Source organism: Benincasa hispida, chromosome 11 (assembly GCF_009727055.1).
Source record: "Benincasa hispida cultivar B227 chromosome 11, ASM972705v1, whole genome shotgun sequence".
Taxonomy (NCBI): Eukaryota; Viridiplantae; Streptophyta; class Magnoliopsida; order Cucurbitales; family Cucurbitaceae; genus Benincasa; species Benincasa hispida.
The window spans coordinates 65,604,105-65,626,172 of NC_052359.1; the positions used below are offsets into that span (position 1 = coordinate 65,604,105).

The 22,068-nt window shown below is 28.4% G+C and overlaps 2 protein-coding genes across 2 annotated transcripts; one reads left to right on the top strand and one right to left on the bottom strand.

Moving 5' to 3' along the window:
- Window positions 1-663: 663 nt before the first annotated feature.
- On the top strand, window positions 664-1,315 carry LOC120091534 (transcription repressor OFP6-like). The gene has a single exon (XM_039049609.1). The coding sequence runs from the start codon at window positions 744-746 to the stop codon at window positions 1,251-1,253; it is 510 nt and encodes a 169-aa protein (XP_038905537.1). The 5' UTR covers window positions 664-743; the 3' UTR covers window positions 1,254-1,315.
- A 17,785-nt stretch (window positions 1,316-19,100) lies between these two features.
- Window positions 19,101-20,038, bottom strand: LOC120091390 (transcription repressor OFP15-like). Its single transcript, XM_039049396.1, has one exon. The coding sequence runs from the start codon at window positions 19,885-19,887 to the stop codon at window positions 19,174-19,176; it is 714 nt and encodes a 237-aa protein (XP_038905324.1). The 5' UTR covers window positions 19,888-20,038; the 3' UTR covers window positions 19,101-19,173.
- Between the last annotated feature and the right edge of the window lie 2,030 nt (window positions 20,039-22,068).

Genomic DNA, 22,068 nt, shown 5'->3' on the forward strand with positions numbered 1-22,068 from the left:
AATGAGATTCAACTTTGAAGGTCTCGAGTATTAAAATTTTATTAATTACTTTGAAAATACAAAAGAAAAAAAAAAAGTAAAAAAGATATTATTAATTCGTTTGATAAGGTTCATGGAAGTTTGAAGCCAGAATTAATTCAGAATTGGAAGCTTGTATTCCTTTAAAATCAATTAAAATATTATTTTTCTAAGCCAGGACTTCGACGTAATTTCCCAATGCGAAATATTAATTAAGTTTGCAGGATCTTTAAAGACTTCCTTATTTTAATATTTACAAAAATAAGTAAATAAATGAATAAAATCACAAGTGGTCTGAAAATAAAATCGCGGAAGATCCACTATTAATTAAGTTGCTTACTACATTTTATACTCTTCTAATGCAAATGATATAATATTAAAATTTCGGTTTAATTGAAATTTAGTTTTCAATTTTTTTTTAATTGTCTTAAAAGATCTATAATATTCTAACCATTGAATTTGAAGAGGTTAAATTTTATTGCATAATGAATTGATGGAAATCGAAACCTACCAATAATTAAATTGAAATATCAAATTTTTTTTTTGTATCTTATGTTAATAATAATAATAATAATTAAATTTTGGATTATTTAAAAAGCCCAGACAAGGTCATCATATCACGTAGGACCAGTCGTATGTCACGTGCAGGATTTATATTAGAGCTCAAAAACCAACCGCTGCCCATTTTCAGCTTCCCACCACCATTTTCTCCTCCTCCGCCGACAATGGCCGCCGTCAAAAAAAAGCTCCTCAACACCATCTCCGTCGACATTGGCTGCAGTAGTTGTCGAAATCCCAAAACCATCATCTCACAGATCTTCCGCCCCAAGCCCAAGTCCCCAACCTCCTACTCCGACCGCCGCCTCTTCCGCTCGCCGTCGAGTTCGTCGGAGAAGAAGCTGAGCGATTCCGACATGGCCTACGCCCCTGAGGTTGTCGGAGGCGGGTTCTGGAAGATCGGCGGCGTCAGCGTGGCGGTGGAGAAGGATTCTAACGATCCGTATGTGGATTTCCGACAGTCGATGCTGCAGATGATTTTGGAGAACGAAATTTACACTCAGGAAGGTCTTCGGGAGCTTCTTAGCTGTTTTCTTCATCTGAATTCTCCTTGCAACCATGGAATTATAATTCGAGCTTTTGCGGAGATCTGGGATGGTGTGTTCTGTGCCAAATCGGCGGTTCCCACGGCGGCGCTTGCTAAACAAAGACGCCATGTACGGTCACGCGCCTTCTAACCGTCTCCTCGTCATGCCTTTTGCATTGGCCGATCAGTTTACTTTTTTAGTTTTTACCTTTCTCTCTCTTCTTTTCTTTTTTCTTTTTTATTTTAAATTTCTGAAGATAGGGTCATTTTTTGGGATCTTGACGGAGTGGGTATCGGAAGATGTAATTATTTCTTCTTTTTTTTATTTCTTTTGCTAATTAAATACATGAAGGTATCTTTTATTTTTTTTTTTTCTTCCTAATATTCTCTGGTATTTCTTTTGCGTGAAGAAATTAAAATAATGTCCATCAAAATATTAATATATTAACAATTTTATTTAAAAAGAACAAAAAAAAACATAAGGCATCCTTAGTCACCATTTTATTTTTAGTAATGTTCTTTTCAAATTAGGCTTATTTTTTAACCTATTCCATATCATACTATGGTTCTCACGTGAGTTGAAGAAACATTTACATTTTTAGTTAAACTCTAAAAACAAAATCAAAATTTTAAAGACTACGGTCCTGTTTAATAATTATTTAGGCCTTATTTGATTTTTTATTTTGATTTTTGAAAATTAAGCATATTTTCTTTTCATTTCTTGCAATAATTTACATTTTTCTTAAGTATAATGATTGAATTCTTAGCTAAATTTTAAAAACAGAACAAGTTTTTAAAAGCGCGAGACACACTCTATTTAGTTTTTAAATTTTCATTTGGTTTTTAAAACATAATAGGGAAATGAATAGTAAAAAAAAGACTTAGAGGTGAGAATAGTGTGTTTGTAAACTTAATTTTCAAAAGCAAAAAACTAAGACCGAATTTGATAATTATTTCATTTTTTATTTTTAGTTTTTAGTTTTTGAAAATTAAACCTATAAATATTCATTCCATATCTAAATTCATTACTTTGTTATCTACTTTTTATCCATGTTTTTAAAAAAACCAAGCCAAAATTTGAAAATTAAAAAAAAAAAGTAGTTTTTAAAAGTTTGTTTTTGTTTTAAAAATTTGGTTAAGAATTCAACTCGTGTACTTAAAAAATATGCAACCCACTATAAGAAAAATGAGAGGAAGTAAGCTTAATTTTCAAAACCAAAACAAAAAATGAAATGGTTACCAAACGAGAACGAGATCTAAAACTTCGTTTGGTAACCATTTTAGCCCCGCTTAGTAACTATTTCATATTAGGTGTTTGATTTTTTTAAAAAAATATTAGCTTATTTTCTCTCATTTTCTTAAAATGATTTGCATGTTTCTTAAGTTCAATGGTTCAATTTTTAGCCAAATTTCAAAAATAAAAAAAATTAAAAGTTATTTTTTTTTAGTTTTCAAAAATTGACTTAGTTTTTTAAACTATTGGTAAAAAATAGATAACAGAACAAAAATTTGGAGGCGAAAGTAGTGTCTAAATGTTTAATTTAAAAAAAAAAAAATCAAATGGTTATCGAATGAGGCATTAGTTTTTAGTTTTTTATTTTTGAAAATTATATTTATTTTCACAATTTCTTTTTCATGTTTTCATATTTTATAGATAGACATTAGAGTTCTTAGCCAATTTCCAAAAATAGAAACAATATTTTGAAAACTATTTTTTTTTTTAATTTTCAAATTTTGACTATGATTTTAAAAATACTTATAAAATATAGACAAAATAATATATGGAAGTGGTGTTAATTTTAAATACAAAAGACAAAAACTAAACCAACCTAAATAATCATCCAACAAAATCTTAAATCGATAATTTCGCCTTAATTGGTTTCGATTGGGTTGAATTATAATAAACTAATTTGAATTATTTTAAGTTAGAAAAGTTTGAATTGAATAGCTCGGTTCATTTATTATTATCATTATCAAAATGAAGTTGAACTAAACCAGTCTAAACTAATTAATCAAAACTTCTTATACTACAACTACCACTACTTATACTTTGTTATTTATTTAATTATCACAAAGTTCACTATCCTAATCCACAACATTTTAAAATAAACAATTTCAACAACTAAACTAATTCAAGATATATATATATATATATATACTGTCTCTTATACACATCTAGATGTGTATAAGAGACAGTATATATATAGTCAAATTCATCGTCTAACAAGATCACTTTCTTCGATAATAATGATAACTTAAAATTTTAATTTAATTTCAATCAAAATTGAGGTCATTCTAATTTCCATAAACTGAAAAAAAAAAAAAAAAGAAGAAAAATGGAAAGATGGAAAAGAGGTGCATATGAATGGGAATGGTGAAAGACAAAGTTGAGCGAAGAAGAGGACAATGCTTGGATGAAGAAAATGAAAGGCTGAAAACTGTCAGGCAAAGGAATGAATGCTCTATTTTTAGTTCTTTTTTTTCCCCTTTCTTTTTATGATAATAAGTTATACTTCTTTGTTGAAGCCTTCAATTTCCATGGCCAAATTGTATTGTTGCCTTCTCAATCATACCGTAGAAGTATTAAAATTATATAAATTTAAGGGTTCGATTTTTATCGTTTGAGGAAATAAATTCTATGACTATTCTAAATTTGGACGGTCCAATTGTATAACTTAGACTCAATTTTTACGATTGAAAGTTTGAGAGTGTAATTGTAATTACTATCATAATTCAGATTTTGCAATTTGCTCCATCTTTTAATTCGAGAGTTGTGTTTGATTGTTTCAATCCTTGTTTAAATGTAGTTTGGTATAACTAAGACGTATATGCATGCCCAACAACTCATCACTTTAAATAATTGTGATTGAAAGTGATGTAAAATAACTTTTGGAAAAAAAAGAAGATCAAAAGTGAATTAAAGTGTTTTGAGAAAGAGTACTTGTAGAGTGTTTTTTACTCAAAGTCTTTATATAAAAATCACTCTATTCAAAAATAAAATATTAAAGTAAGCCTTGTTAATAAAATACTAAAATAAGTATAGTTAACCGTAATTGACATGTATTATCTCTAGGTTTTGAAGGGATAAAAATATAATTTCACCACTAAAAATCGCTTTTCAAATAATGTTTGGTTAAATTATTAAAAAATCATTTTGAAATTTAAAAAAATAATAAGAAATAATAATAATACACTCTTCAACTAAGTATTACTTAGTCTGAGAGTGTTTCTACAATAACCGTCTTAAATTTAGAAATAAAAACGATGGGTTTTAATTAAAAAAATGAGTTTATGTAAAAGAAAAGAAAAAAGCATACTAAAAGATCCTGTCATCTTATTTGAAAAAAAGAATGAAATTTCATAATTGACGGACATGAAATATGATGAAATTGAAAAATATTTTGATGCATCTCGGACTTAATTTATCTTCATACCCAAACGTCCAATTAAAATTACTGAAAACTTTTTTCTAAAAATGTGTTTTTTTTAATTGAAGGGATATCTGAAAATGACAACAATTCGATTATACCAAGTATTTGTATATTAGACGAGAGTGGCATTTTTTTATTAATTCAATATTTTGTTTTCATTGTGTGACTCTCTCTGCTTTATCCCTCAGGGGTTAAATTTAAAAAATATATAAAAATAATAAAAAATAAAAAATTAAGCAACATAATTACCAATTAGGCTTAGACAACTAAGGTTAAGAAAATTATGTAAACCAATTTTTAAACCTTTTTCTTCCATTCGAAATAAATTTTTTTTAACTTTCTTTCTCCCCTTTACCCTCTCAATTTTTTAAATAAAAATATTTTACTTTTTAGCATCCTACAACTTTTTTTTATATATCATATGATTGTTCTACAAAATTAGTGGAAGTACACCAAAACTGATCCAGAAACTCATGAATATAAATACTGTCTCTTATACACATCTAGATGTGTATAAGAGACAGTATATATATAGCCTAAGGTTAAGAAAATTATGTAAAACATTAAAATTTTAAACTTTCTTTCTCCCCTTTTGTCCGGTTTTTTTGTTTTTCTGCTCCTAGTAGTCTTGGTTTAATTCTCTCGGTCCACCAAAATTTAACCGAGGTCATTTTATGAATTTATTGTTTAAGATCCACATATATAATTCTAAATCCAAATTAATTCGAAGTTCAAATTCAAGTTTGTATACATTGTATGTAATAATATTTTAGTTTTTGACTTATTTTCCCACTACTATTAGTTAAAAGTACATATAAAACTTATGTAGTTCTATGTAATAATGATGTTAGTATGGAATGGTCTATCGAAAGAAGGTTATTCGACGAACCAATTCAATGGACAATACTTTAAGACTTGACAAGAACGAATCTATAAAAGGATCAGGGACACGTGCTTCTCTCATATCGTGTCGTTTTATGTATATATTATTTTTTATTAAATATAAAAAATGCATTTATATATGGAATATATGAAATGTGTGCTCCCAAGACACATATAAAGGAGTTGTTTTGATTAGGCGGTGTACTCTGTAAACTGGCCACAGAGTTCGAACCATCTGGGGGAAGTTGAATTTTTTTTAATCAATTTTTGTTGCTTTAAAGTATATTTATATAACAGTTCAGAAAAACAATTTAAATTTTATTTTATCTCACATATGTGTTCATGTATATATACAAATATTTTTAAAATTTTAGTGTTGTTCGATAATTATTTGATTATTGAATTTTAATTTTTGAAAATTAAGACATATAAACATTATTTTCACATATAAAATTTTTGCTTTGTTATTTACTTTACCTTTATTTTAAAATTACATGCAAGTTAATACAAGGTTAATTCTTACTTTTTAAAATTATGACTAACAAATATCTAAATTAAACTTGAATTTTAACTCTAATAAGTTCCTTAGAAATGTCTAATAGATAAATAAACTTTCAGTTTAGTATCTTAAAATCTCATAAAATATTAAAAATGTTTAATGATTAACCGTTATATTAAACAAAAAAAAAAGTTTCTAATTGAACCTTAAAATTTCAATTTTGTAGCCAACAGTTAAGCTATTATTATTATCTTTTTGAATGTCGAGTACTACATATTAGATACACAAATCAAAATGTTAATGATCTAGTTTATATTTTTAAGTTCAAGAAATATATATGACACAAATTTAAATGTTAATGGGCTAAAATTTTAATTTTACACGAAGTTATGCCCCTAACATAAAATTATGTATTGGACACTGTCCATATGTTAGTTAGTTATACTCGTTTTGACAATATTATACAATTTGAACATTATATCAATATATCTAAAATTATATTTATATAAACTAATCGTGTCTTCCTTACATAAAATTCTGGATCTGTCATTGAGATTTGACCCGTTGCTTGATTGACCACACAATACTAAAGATATATAAGTCGCCACAAATCATGATACGAAAGAATTTGGCACCCATCTCATCCCATTTTTGTCCATTCTAGTTCTCTATAATTAGTAGGACTAGGCTCATACTTTGTTAACCCTACACACCACATTGAATTCCAACCTAAGTATTACAGTGGGTGGGTGGCAACTTTTCATTTTTTTTTTTTTTAATGGTGCTATTTTTCTCTTGAATTGGATATCAGCTGCACACATAGATTTCTTTTTCAAAAAGAAAATTCATAAAAATCCATTTGAAGCGGATAAAGAAAACAATTAGTCACCAATAATTAGCTCTAAAACCCAATTCGAGAAATCAAAAGACCAATAACATCCAACATCTTCCGAATTGGAATAACAAAAAAAGACGGAAACAATTAACGAATGGGGTTACAGAATGAAGAACAGGTTGAGAACAAAATATACGTAGAATCGACTAGTCTCTGATGATAGAGGTAGCTAGGTAGCTGCATAAAGCTCAAAAACCTATAAACATAAAATCCATATTGCTGAACACAGTGTGAAACTTGACAGCGAAATGGGTGATGGGAAAACCAAAAAAGTAAAGATTTTTGAAACATAAAAGTACATAATCATAAGTTTCTATAAATGAATTTGGATAGAAGGGATAATAGTGAGAGAAGATGCACAAATTGAGATGGAAAAATCAGAAACATAAATAAGAGTAGGAGAGGGTAATAAAACAAAGGGGCATTGAGTTGAAAGAGGAGGGGATGGGTTCAGTGAGACATGAATGATTTAGCAGAGAGAGTTGAAAGAGATTCAGTGATTACATTGGAAAATGTTGAAATTGAAGCCTTCATATACCCACAGGCAAAGGACATCACTCCTCTCTCTGCTCTGCCCATGCATTTAACTCACTGCCTTTCTTTCTGAATTCTGAATAATGCTTAATGTTGATGCTTCCTCATCAGTTACAATCTCTTTCACTCCTCCTTCAATTCTTCCAACCTCCCATTCCATTCAAAATTCTCTTTAGAGTCGATCAGTTACGATAAATCTAACGTTATTAGACTTACATATTAACTTGAATGAACAATCTTATATCGCGTAAAAATACTTTCAATTTATGCCCAATAATAATAATTAGAGAGTATGAAGATTTTTTAATCCACATCCATATTAAAAAATAGCTACACAATGGTTGTCTCTTTGTATAATTTTTCTTTTCTTTTTCTTTTTTTCTAAATCATAATAAATATCTTTCAACTTATCTTTTGTTTAAAAAATATTCTTACATTTTCAAAATTTTGGAGTATTACACATCAACATTCATAAAATGTTTCATAAGTACCTTTGACAGTAAAAAATCCTTTAGAATTTCGAACATAAATCATGACTTAAGATTATGTAGTGATGACTTCAAACGATATGATGATCCAATTTTTTGTTCTACATCATTTCAATTGCATATCTCAATTTCAAACTAAATTATAAACAATTTCTACTTCAAGAATAATTTTCAAATGTTTATGAAAGTTCAAAAGTAGTATTGTAATTTTTAAAAATACATGGATATTTTTTAAACATGTGACAATAATTTAATCTAGTTTTTTTTTTTTTTTTTTTTTCCGGTTTAACATTCTTCTCCCTTTTTATCCATTCTTTTTCCTTCCTCCCTCCTAACTTTCATCTTCTCTTCTTCTTTTATTTTTTTTATAATAAAAATCCGACAACATTTCCTTAGACAACTATCTATTATTTTATGGCATCTTATTCATTTGGGTGTTTGACGAGATTTTCGGAGAAATTTAATTCGTAGAATTTTAAATTTGTGTTTGTATCAATTTCAGTATAGTATAGTGAGTACAATCTCTATAATATTTGATCATTTGATTCTTTCTCATGAAAAGTAAACTTTAATTCTTAAGCTTGTTGATCTCCTTGGATGATCGATCTTCGAGCTTGATGATCTTCTTGGAAGATCGACTTTTGAACTTGTTAATTAGCTTGGAGCAGCCTTTGGACTTTAATTCTCAAGCTTCTTGATCCTCTTAGATGATCAACCGTAGGCTTGGTGATCTTCTTAGAGAATGGGCCTTTGGAGTTGGTGATTATCTTGAATTTAGCTTAAAATTTATTGTCAACTTGACACAGTTTTACGCCAAGTAAACAAAAGATGAATTATAGTTATTGGCCTTCTTATTTGGGAATAAACTCTAATTTGAACTAAAGTAGAATTTATACTCCACTTTAATTGCAAATTGAATTTTGAGTATTATCCCAAATTCTAACAATCATTTTTTCTGAATTCGAAGTTCTAAAGCTCTAAAGACCATAAGAATATAACTCCTTGCAAGCTCTGAAGATCTAAAGAATGGATCTGAATTATACAACTCCTCTAAAGCTCCTAAATTCATAAACTCTAAAGGTTGATCTAAGCAAACCAACAAGCTAGAGACTGACCCAAACTTATCATCAAGACGAAAAGACCGACCTAAACCAATCAACAAGTCCAAATATCGATCCTCCAAGAAGATCATCAAATCTGAAGGATGATCCTCCAAGAAGATCATCAAGCTCAAAGGTTGATTCTCCAAGAAGATCAATAAGCCCAAAGGTCGATAATTTAAGAAGATTAACAAACACAAAGATTAAAGTTTATTTTTTCAAGGGAAAGCATCAAAGGATTATGTATTAGAGATTATACTCACTATATTGAAGAAATCGATACAAATACGAAGTTCGATTTCTCTAAATTAAATTTCTTCGAAAATATCGTAAACATATTGATGGGCATTAACTAAACTTCAAACCAAACTATTCTTTAATAGCATTTCTTAAAAAAAATGATACTTATTTGAAAAAATATTTAACAAGTGCTTTAATTATTTTTTTTAATTTTTCAATTATAAAAAAGAGTTACAAGACGCTAAGTTTTATTTTATTTTGACAATATATGGGATGGGGATCAAATCTCTGACCTCAAGACTATCATTCTTACTTGATACTGGTTGAGCTATGCACATTTTGTGTAAGCTTTAGGCTCAGGATTCAGACTAAGATCCGAAATCCGGATTTGGCATCGGATGGCTCCGACATTCTCTTGCATTCCTTGCAACCCGACTACGTCATCCTTACTTATCTTAAATATTTTTAAAAGTGAAAGTTGTCCCCACAAACCAAATCTTTTTAGCATGTTTTATCCTCACTTGCATGCATCCTAGGAAAATTCCTTAGAGGTCATCCAACATAAGATTACTCTAAGCTAAGCACGCTTGACTATAAAGTTTTAATGATTGAGTCACCGAAAAGAAAGGTGCACCTTGTTGGTATAAATAATGGCTCTCAATTCTTTTAAGCATTTCTTAATCATACTTTCATGTCCTCAGGATCTCTCTTATTCAGATATGATCTCGATTTATTCATGTCTCCCTCCTAAACTCGAGGTGTTACATTTTGGCTAACTACACTAGGCTTTATTTGATGTTGAATACATGTTGCATTTCATGACCCTTTTCACTTTCTTCTTTCTTTGTTAATAATAATAACATAAAAATACATTATTTTAATAAATTAAAAATAATATAATGGAGAAGGGACGGAGATGAGGAATACATTTTCCATATGCGTCTCCGTTTAGCTTATAAAAAAAATTTCCCAATCCTTTCTTATTTCTCACAAAACAATGGACATCTTTGTGTTGAAGGAACCGACACAAAAGGAAGAGAGACAAATATTTAGAATAAATAAACTTTTATTAAGAAAGTTATAAACAAATGTTTAGAGAGACTTTTCACTATCCCAATACTCACCCAGTCACTATTTCTCATTGTAAATTTGTCTAACTCTCTAGCTTTTTTTTCTTTCTTCCTTTTTTTTTCTTATAAATGGGGAAAAAACTCCTATTTACAGGTGCGAGATCCTTGGAACTTAAGCTAGAGTATTTTTCTAGGCTTTTATAGGATCTAAACTATTATTCTAGATATTTCTATGAGAGGTTTATCCTTCTCTAAATTAATTCTAGAATTTCTTAGAGGCTAAAGAAAGCCCCATGATATTTCCAAATCTTTTCTTTATTTACATACTTCAACATAATTCAAAAAAAAAAAAAAAGTATAATTTATACATTTAAATTATATTGTAGATACTCCCCGTGAAACACATCAAAATCCAGCTCTAGAAACACATCTTGTTACATAAAGTCACTTTTATAGTTTTATGCATATAAGTGGGTCTTTCCATACTCATTTCATATAGTATACCAAATTAAGAGTCTAGGCAAAATATTGTCCAAAGAAAATTTAAGTTGTGCATGTCTCATTTTCTGTAATTTCCTCTTTTTGTTACTGTCTTTTATATTATATTACGGAATGTTTTTATGTTTTTTCTTTTTAAAAAAATGTAAGTTGTTTTTTTATACCAAGTAAGAGGTGCATATTAAGAATATGAAAGTATGGTTAAGAATGGTTTAAACAAATTAATGGCTACTATTCATATTAATAATAATGTGCATTGTAACTCAATTTTGAGAATTTCAAAGTTAAATGTGTTTAACTTATAACGAAATTTCTCTAAAATACATGTGAGCAAAGATTCTCGACCAAAATGATGCTTAACTAAGAACAATACTAGAATGTAGAGCAAGATGCACATATTTCTACGCATCTCAAGTTCGTCACACACAACCCAAAAAATCAAAATATTTTAAAAAAAAGTAAAAATGAGTAAAAAGTAAATTTATCATGTGGCAAATAATGATTGGATAATTTGGTGGGAGACATAAATATAGATGTAGCTTAAGATGCACCTAAATATTTCTTATTTAATCGAATGTTTATTAATTAATCGTTGAGAAGTATTTCTAGGTAAATGTGCTTTTCTAAAATATATTCATAAATAACCTTAATGTTTGGGTTAGGCGTAATTTTTCCCATTTAAAAACATTTAATTTAAGTCGATCAAAAGTTTCGCTAAAAAGATATTTGAAACGAAATTTATGACGAAATTATAATTTGTAGAGGCATATTCAACGTTACTACAGCGTTTCTCACACCAATCATTGGCCCACTTCTACAATTTTTGGCCCATGTGTTTTAAATGGGCTTGAGTTGGGAAATGAATCATGTAGGCCCACGTACAATTCTACCTCTTTTTCTTTTTGGTTTTCTCTTTAAATAACAATATCATTGTTCATACTTTATCTTTTAATTTGTATACTCGTGGTTGTGGAATTTAAAATAAAAGAAATAAAGTATTAATATTTTATTATTTATTAGAGTCTAAATGTAATTTGTTCGGTTATATTGGAAATCATTACTTGCAATTCACAAATGATTACAATATAACTAAAATCTCATATTAATTAGATAAGGAAAAAAAATATGGACGAATAGTCAATGCATTAACACATCTCTCTATTTCTATATTCAAATATTTAAAATAAAATCTTGTGTTTTTTCTTTATTATTAATTGTGTTAACAATGTAATCGACCTTGGTATATAATGTCTAAGAAGTGTGATATATAAAGGAAGAATTATAAAGAGTGATTGGTATGGTCTATCTCACAATGTGATTAGTGGAAATCAATTTTATTGAACAAGTGGTGTGGTTTGAAAAAGAGAAGTTGACATGTGGCAAATCGATGAAACTTATGATGTTTGAAAGTAAAAATAATACCATACCATCCAATGAATTGATTTTTTTGTTTGTTAAGATACCAACCAATGAATTACGTGTTGTTGTTATTTCTAGTAAATGCATGCATCGATGAAGCAAATGAATTTTTAAATTTAGAATGGGGAAAGGATTATTATTATTATTATTTTGAAAGAAAAGAAGGGGAAAATGAGAGGGAGGGAGAAGGATTTAAAAGATAATGGAGGGAAAAATATAGGATGAGATGATTCGATTTCATGGGGGAAAGAGAAGAGCATTAAATGCAAAACAAAAACACAACATAAGTTGGAAAATGTAAAACACAGACACACACACTGGCTTCTACGCTAGCTGTTTGGTCACAATCCTTCACTTCATTCAAAAAATACAAAATCAAATTAATATAATAAATCATTTTAATTATTAATGTTGTTAAAATTAATTAAAATGATAGGGCCCTCTCTTTTTCACTAATTACAATGCTAACACTCATCATTAAAACTACCTTTCTCTATGTCCATTTTCCTTCTTTTGTTGTCTCTAATCCAAACTAACAACACATACCCTTCTTTTCTACCCAACCAAAATTCTTCCCCCAGTCTACATATCTAACGCTACATACAAATGCAAAATCAAATTTCAAATCTATAATCTATTTGTTGATGGTCAAATCTTTGTTAGCAAAACTTATTTGACTTTCACGTGCCACCGATGATAAATTTGTATTTTCGACAAGATATCACTTGTAAGATATAGAAAAGAAGTGTCGAATAGACTATATTAAACAAACTGTTGTTGTGCTGTGGAAAATCCACTACCTTGAATATAAAAATCGGTGCGACCTCGGTACTAAATCACAATTTCAATTACTCCCCAAGGTTTACACAACTTTCAATCTCAAGCATGCACTCGTCGGAGAAATGAATGAAATTAAATAAATAGTTACTTATACAATATCATAGAGATGAAAATCGAGAGGAAAATAAACACCCGTAAGTCAAAATTGAAATATTTGTCCTCAAATTATAGGAAAACCCTTTTTTTAAATCTAAAATTAATTTTAGATATGTAACGGTCGAGCATATTAAAACATTAGAACTATAACCATCAAACAATTACAATATTTGTAACCGTCAAAACATTTTTTTCCAATTGTAACATTAAAACAATCACAAATTTAAAGGTATAACTACTTATTACAATGACAAGTCATTCCCAACATAAGATAATTAAAATAACACACTGGTGTGGTGCTTGCTATAAACTCTCTAATGCTTAAGCTAGTTTTCAACACAAGGGTCAGCGCAAATTTGTAGGAATGAAGATGAACTTATCTAACATGGAGTTATCACATTCTATTTATAGTAGGAGTTAAACTAGGGTTTTCTTAATCGCTTGACGAACAAGACTCCAAATAACTGAATTCAACTTGCACAGAGGGAACTAATTAGGTCAACTGGCCTCAACCTCAACCCTCAAGGGCAAGGTGGGTCTTTTATGCCAAATGGATGACTCAAGCAATTTGGTTGCCCAAGGCGGGCTTTTTAGCCAAATGGCCAACTTAGGCAATTGGTTGGCCTTGACCACGAGGCCGAAGCAAGCCTTTCGCCTCACCTACTCCCTAGTTATGCCTCTCCTTGCCTAAGTCTATTTCCTACCTATTTTGCATTCATCTAAGATGAGAACAACTTTATTGGCTTTATTCTCTCTTTGACTTCCTTTCCTAGTCTTTCTCATAGGTCTAAAATTATCCATAGCAGTACACGTTAAAACATCTACCCTCTCTAACATTGTAAATGCATTGTTAATAATGTTGTGATGTCGATTAACAAAACTTTTGATGGTCTAGTTAGTTGTTTGTCATATAAAATGTGTAGTGAACGCATGGATGAAATTCAACCTAACTAGTTATGTCAAGGATAGAGAGTGAAGGGGAAGAGCACTCAAAACTTGAGTCAACCAACATTGACTAAATAGATTATGTTCATTTCAACAAAGGTAAATCTAACTCATGTTTCAAATTCTAATTAACATGTAAAACATCAAAGCTTAGTGTGACAAGGGCTATTCAATTTCCATAATTATGTAGTTCACCTCATCTCAAAGATTTTGTTGAGCACGTACCAATCAAGCCAATATAATTCATCTTACCCAAATTTGAGCATCAACAACAAATTCAAAAACAACGGTAGTAAAGACTACACGAAAAAGAAATGTTTGTATATTGACACATTCTTACTTAGGAATTTGGTAGAGCATAATAGGTGTTTTGCAATTTAACTATAGAAAATTGGACCATATCTTAATACATTTCTCTCTCTCTTTGTCTAAAATTGTCTAAAATGATTTTGTTTTGAAGTGTGGATTTGAGTAAGATTGAGCATCAAACCCAACATTGTCAACCTTCTTTTAGGGACCATTGTTCCATGCAATTTTAAACTTATATAATTACAAACGCTTAATTACATGGATTAGTGAAAATTACTTGTGAAGAGGAAAACATGGACATAAATTTCCGGACTCTTTCGTTTATTGTTTTTTTTAATAGTTAACTTAATACCAACTCCAACAACTCCTCTCTAACTATTATTAATTGCAATTAACAACTTACATCATCTGCCTAATAAATGTTTTCCAATTTAAAGCAATGATAAAAATAAAATAAAATTCCAATCGAAGAAGAATTATAATTTTAAAAAATAATTAGTTAAGATCTCCTAATATTTAGATTCATATGTTTGAGTAAGTATATGGTTAAAACTAATTACAAAATTACTTATGAAATAAACAATTCAACGACCAAAACTCTCATCATTTTTTTTTTAAATCGACAACTTACAATAAATTTCTGAAATCTAGCCACAAATCAAGTAGGTAAAAAGTGTCCTAATCACATTAAAATTTTCAAATCCAACTAAAAAAATAACCACCATTCTTTTTAAGGGAAAATTTTATTTATGGCACTGATTTTACTATCATAATAATCAGTTAGCTCACTGGTCAAGTAAAAATAAAAATAAAAATAATTTTTTAAAAATGTTTTAGAAGGAAAAAATTGGTGAATGGGTGTTCATGTTGAATACATATATTCATTAGGGATTACTATATAATTAGAGACGTAATTAATTAAGACAATGTTGCACATGGGGAAGTGCAGAAATCTAGAAAAAAGAGCACAATTTAATTATAACTATCATTTAAAATCAAACATATTGATATAAATAATTAATATCTTGCATGGATCATGGTATGTTAATTGTTAAATATCAAATTTGTCGTTTAAATTTTCAATGGGCACAGGGATTAGAAGCTTCGCCGCTCAACCCTACAATCTCCCATATTTTCAACCTAGCCAATATATATAAAAAAATTAAAAAAAAAATAAGTAAATACTTTTACCAAATTTATAAATATTAAAAATAATATGTTAAATTAGGTGTAATGTAGATGTTTATTATTAGTGTTCATTAATCATGTGTCACTTATCTATTAGCCATCCTTGTGTCTCAAGATTACACACTATAAGTGTTCATGTAATCTACCTCTACTTATCAAATTGTCTATAAATAGTAGTATTTAGTGAGTTTTGAAAGACGCATATTGATGATCAATCCAAAAAGATTGGAGAAAGTAAAGAAATAATTCATTTTTTATTATTTTATTTATTTTATACATTTATATATTATATTATATCGTATTTCCTCCATATACATGTTCTCGTTGAGCTCGTTGTCCCCTCAAATTTACAACAATAGAATATTTTTTCCTTAACAAAATGTCTTTTACACCTTCCTTCTTACTAAGAAGTAGCTTACTGTATTGATGGTAATAACAGACGGTGAATTATTTTTACCAACATCGTACTCCTAAAATTTCTTCAATTTAATTACAATATTCGTAAAAGATCCTGATTATTGTATAAGTTATGATGTAAAATCCATGTCATTAGATTAGGTTGTTCATCTTTGTTTAATTATGTATAAGCTCTCTATTTTAACGGGACACTTCTTTTTGAAAAAAAAAAAACATGTATTCAATATAATTAGGTTGGTAATGAGGTGGGACGAAGTCGAAGATGCACCCTCATCTCCGTTCCCATCCCATTTGCCACTTTAGGGAGTCTGAATCGAGGTCAGAAAATTCCTAATCGGGGTTGGATCCCCATTGTAAAAGGATTCTTATTTATATTTATATTTTTAATTATTATTTATTTATTTAAATTATTTATGATAAAATTAATTATATTATGAAATTAAATTAAATAAAAAAATAAAAAAACAGTAGCTTAACTACTGATATATATATATAATAAATAAAAAAAATATTCAAGGCGGGATCAAGGACAAGATCGTGGACTCGTTTTAAATTCCCGGTTTGATCCCACCCCCACTCTGATAGAATAGGTATCTACGGGAATTCAATTTTGCGAAATTTTTTGCCAATGCTAACTATAATATAACTTTCTAATTTTTAATGTAAAACTTATTATTATATAAAAATGATAAGATAAATCTATATAGGTTTTAGATATGCATAATTATAGACCAATATTTGATAATATGATTGAAGTGGGGAAAAAAATCATTGTACTTAGAATTTGTTACTAAAGAATATGGAAAGGATTGTTTGTTAGCTTTTAAGTAAACGACTTTCTTAAAGTTTATGGTTTTTTGTTATATTGATAATTTATCTTTGTGGTTTTATGTATTCAAACATGGTTCACAGATAATGATAGAGAATATCCATATATATCTTAAAATGAAATCGCCGGACTCAATTCAAAATTCAAACTCCTTTCTAGATTAAACTTTATCTTAAATTCCTTTTTTTAAAAAAACAATAATAAAAATTAAAGATATTCATAAATAGAGGGATAGCGACTTTCTTATCATACATTAAGAATAATTCCTGCATTTTGTTTTTTCTTTCAACATGTAGCTCATTTGCCCATTTCAGTATCCTCAATTTTATTAGACAAATATTCATTAATATTTTCATTTTCATTTCAAAATCATTATTTATAGCCAATTATAAAATCTGAAATCTGAATGCATGGTCCAAATCAAAACTATGGATTTTTGTTTTATCATATACATGGAACCTTTTATTTATGGTCCTAAAAAAAACTTTATCATCTTAATTTATTTTTTCCTAATAAATAAATTTTATATTTTTCATTATTCTCTTTCTTTTCTTCTTTACCTCATCTTTCTATTATCGTATTAAAATATGTCAAGAAAAAAATCCTTTCAATACATTGATTCTTGAATTATAATTTTATTCACAATCAATGCATGAAGTGATTTTTATTATTTTTAGATTTTTTTTTTTAAATAGTTGCTGTACATTTAAAGCCATATATACATTATAGTTTCGAAACATTTGCTCAAAAATAATTGGAACTATGATTGCTTCTTAGAAAAGAATTCTATTTTGTTATACTAAAATAATAATAATAATAATCAAAGAATAAAACCTATTTTTTATGCTAAACGTGTGAAACCATTTTGTCCATTTAATTTCAGTTCAACTTTGATATTGGTCTCTTTAATATTTAAAATCTCAATTTTAATGTCTCATTTTTCATTAGAACTTTTATATTCAATTTCAATACAAAGTTGTTCACATGGAAATAGTCTATAGAAATAATATAGCATTGTAGTGTGTTCAATTTCACAAATTTGAAGGTTAAAATTCAAAATTTGAAATTTTAAAGTATATGAGTAAAATGTAAATACAAATTAATGACCACACCCAACCCAACTAAAAAAAGGATAATTTTGTCTGACAAAGAATATATATATATATATAATTATAAATTTTTTAAAAAAAAACAAATAGAGTTTGCTGAAACTGCAAAATTGACAAGGACCTTCCAATTTAAAAAATCAATGGCTCTGATTGTTGAGTGCTCCATTACTACAGAACTCCTGTCCTTTCGATTATCCACGTGTAGGGCATCTAATGGTTCATTATTAATCACTCAACTTTAATATACGATAAGACGTGTTGCAGTAGATCAACTACCACACACTTTAGATAAATGAAAATTTAATAATGAACAAGAGTTGGTCGTTTTATAGATTTGAGGGTATCAGGTTGCATTAATAACAGAATGCCGTTAAAGCAAAATATCAATTTTATTATGAAAAAAACAAAAATTATACCTCATATTTCCATTTTTCCTTACATTTTTCTTTAATTAAAGAAGGATTTGGGATAGTAAGTAGAGTATTACGCCTGAAAAGTTATTTAATCGTGGAACACCTTTACTCCACTGTATAAGAAGTTTTTTTAAATTCCCACAGTCAAATGAAGAGTGGATTTAACAATTTTACTCCACCAACTATAACTCCTTTTAAGGGATTGTTTGAGGAGTTGAGTTTGATTTTAAAGTTTGAAGTTAATATGTTGGGGTTAGGAAATCTATATTTGAAGTGTAGAATTGTTTAGTCGGTGATTATGATCAAATGTCCAAACACTAGAGAGAGAAAAATGGAATTTCTTGTAAAATGTACAAACTTCGATAATGATCATTGTTGAAGTTAAGTTATTTAACAATCTATGAAATCATTGGACCAAGCACTCCCTAAATTTCTATTTTATCCTTAACAATGAGGTTTTGACTATTGGTAAGTGTGATATCAAGTGATAGCAAAACTAATTCTTCATTTACAAAAACTCAAAATTTTTAGAAAGAATAAAAACTAAAAGTTGTTTCCAAATGAACCGTGGAAATGTGCAATAATGAAGGATTGTTTCCAAATGAACCGTAGAAATGTGCAATAATGAAGGTTTGAGAATTCAAAATTTTATTTTTAGATATTTTGTCGTCTACCTACCTCTACAAATTTAAACAAATGAGTGAAGATGGATTTAATACTATATCATGCATGTATTTTGTATTACAAATGGTTTGGTATTTGAAAGTCTAATTACAAATTATGCTTTAAAAGAATGAAATCTAAATCCTTATTTCTAATATTTTATAGATGGAGTAATTTCTATTTATATTGAAAAAATGTAATTTACCTTAAGAGAAAACATGATGATGATGTTCATCTAATGAAGTGATTTCCTCAATCTCCATGGATGAGGATACACAAGGTAAAGAAGAAGAAGAAGAACAACAACACAATGAGGAAGAAGATGATGAACAAGAAGAAGAAGAAGAAGCCGCCGCCATTGCAAGAGAAACCAACAAATCAACAAAAGCTCCAAGAATAAATCCATGGTTCTTTTTCCCATTAACTCTCAAATACCAACTCAATAGCTCTTCTAAACTCTCCCAATCCTTCATTCCATGAGCTTCCACCATCTCCTCCATCGATTTCCTAAAATCCGAATAGGGGTCATCGGAATCCATCGACATCACCCTCGTCCCTTCATTCAACGGCGCCGATACGGTCTCCTCTTCCACAATCGAGCTTGATTTTCCGGTGGGTTCGAAGCGGAGCCTCTTCGCGGACCTCAGCTCTTGAATCATTCTCTCGATTGGGTCGCCACCGGAGCACTCAGACGCCGTCGAGAGGCTGCCGGAGGACTCGGAGGAAAGTGTGAAAAAGGAGTCGGAGGAGTCTGTAGCTGCGGCGGCAACGGGGGCGGTGGTGGTGGTTCGGAAAGAGAGGGTTCTTGGCTGCCGACATGACGGCCAGGGAAAAGTTGACTTGTCGTCTGGTCCTGAAGAATATTTGAAGAGAGACGGCAGCCTCATCATCATCATCATCTTCTTCTTCTTCGTTAACATCTCTCTGGAACTGATTGTGTTTTTGGGTTTGATTTCAAATTTGGTTTGGAGCTTCAAAATCGAAGCTTTTCTGTAGGGGACATTAATGGCGGCTCAGTGAGAAAGAGAGATTTTGAGGAGGAAGATGGGAAGTGGAGGTGGAAGGTGAAAATATAAGGCAGGGCTATTTAAGGTTCTTTAATGAGTAAAAGTAAAAACAATAAATTTCACTTTTTTATTTTTTATTTTTTAAAGATTAAATTAAAATTCAAATTTGGTACATAAATTTACGTCATCGTTTCTAAATACTTATGGATGATATAAATAATAAATTGATATTAAGGTAATAATTATAAATGATAAAAGAAATGAAAATATTTAACTTTTTTATAATATATATCGAGAGGTATCACGATAGACGTGTATTATTGATAATTATCCATCGCGGTCTATCAAGATTTATCAAGAATAGATAACGATATTTTGTTATATTTGTAAATAAATAATTAATTTTTTATTTAAAAATAACTCTTGATATTAACACAGGGTATATATCGTAAAACTTTATTAAATATAATGAAATATCAAAATATATATATATCACTGATGTGAATTTAATATTTATCATAAGAAAGTTAAAAAGGTAAAGTGCTTATTTGTTAATGTTTATTTTTAAAACCTTTAAAAAACGTTCATTGATTTTCAATTGAAATTTCTTTAAAAGTGAAGTTTATATTTCTACCCGCGTTTAAAATCGCATATGCAATATTTGAATTTCATTTTAATTTTATTTTACATTAATTTTTAAGATGATAATTGATGTCATTTAAAAAAAAATGATGTTATTCAATTCTTCATTATTGAAATTTATACTTCTACCCACATTTAAAATCACACCTGCAACATTTGAGTTTTATTTTTATTTTATTTTATATTAATTTTTAAGATGATAATTGATGTCATTTTTTATAAAAAAAAATGATATTATTCAATTTTTCATTATCAAAGTTGTTAGAACTAACAAAAATCATTCATGTGATTGTGTTGAACTCTTAACCTTAACTGGTGTGGAACAATTTAATTGTTTCTTTTTTACCAATAGTATAATATATATTAGAAAAAAGTCAATGCAATGTGCTATATTTGAAAATTTTATTTTAAAAAGATTTTTGAATTCGTAGACCAATATTTATAAATTTGAACAAAAAAAAGTACGGGGCGGTGGATAAGTATGGTTTTTCTTTATTTAAAAAAAAAAAAAAGAAAAAACCTTACTATAAAGGATGAGAACAATAAATTTATTTTTCAAGAAGTTAAAATAAAATTTAAAAAAAAAAAAAACAGTTATTAAATGAGACCACCTATTCTTCTGCCTCATTTTTAAACAACTTTCTTTCTTCTTTACACGTCTAACTTGGCACAATATAATAATTTCAGTCCCAAGTTTTTTCTTAATCAATTCGATTAAACTCAAACTTAAATAAATGTGAATATTGATTTTTAAATTTTTTTTTATTATCATTACTATTTTTTTTTAATGAGTTTTGGCAAGATTTAACCCATATTTAAAATAGTGATGTTTATGGAATTATTGATGTTTTAGTTTTATGGAAATTTGGATGAAAATTTCGATATTTTGATTTAAATTAAAAGTAAATTTAAATTAATAAATAAATATTTTATGATTTTAAAACAAGTTAACATGTCTATTATCTATATTTTATTTATATTTGTGATATTTTGTTGTTTAATTATCATGTTTTGTGAAATTTTCTACGATATATTGAAAATATCGATGTACCCCTCATGTCAATATCGAACTCATGGAAACGTGAAAATATCGATATTTCAATGAAAATTTAATGTTATATTTAACTATTTCAATATAATATTATGTTTGTAGTACCGTTTATTTTAATCATGCTGAAGTTGAATATTTTCATTTAGATTGGAGTATTATATTTCCAACCATGTTCTTTTAGCTATTTAATTTTATGAATAATATGAGTATTTAAATAGTTTGATTTGGATATATTTGTAGCTTGATTGTGAACATATTTTCTTAGTTAAATTTGTATGTGTGCTCATTGAGTCATAGTTAAGTTTCTAATTTAGCTTTAAAAATGTATTAATTTTACAACCAAGTTTAAAATTTTAATTAATAAAGTCAATTGTTTTATTATTAAAATTGGTTAACAAAAG

What these genes read in the sequence shown, in the direction of transcription:
- LOC120091534 (XM_039049609.1), top strand. Translation starts at nt 744, where the DNA reads ATGGCCGCCGTCAAAAAAAAGCTCCTCAACACCATCTCCGTCGACATT.
- LOC120091390 (XM_039049396.1), bottom strand. Translation starts at nt 19,887, where the DNA reads ATGTTAACGAAGAAGAAGAAGATGATGATGATGATGAGGCTGCCGTCT.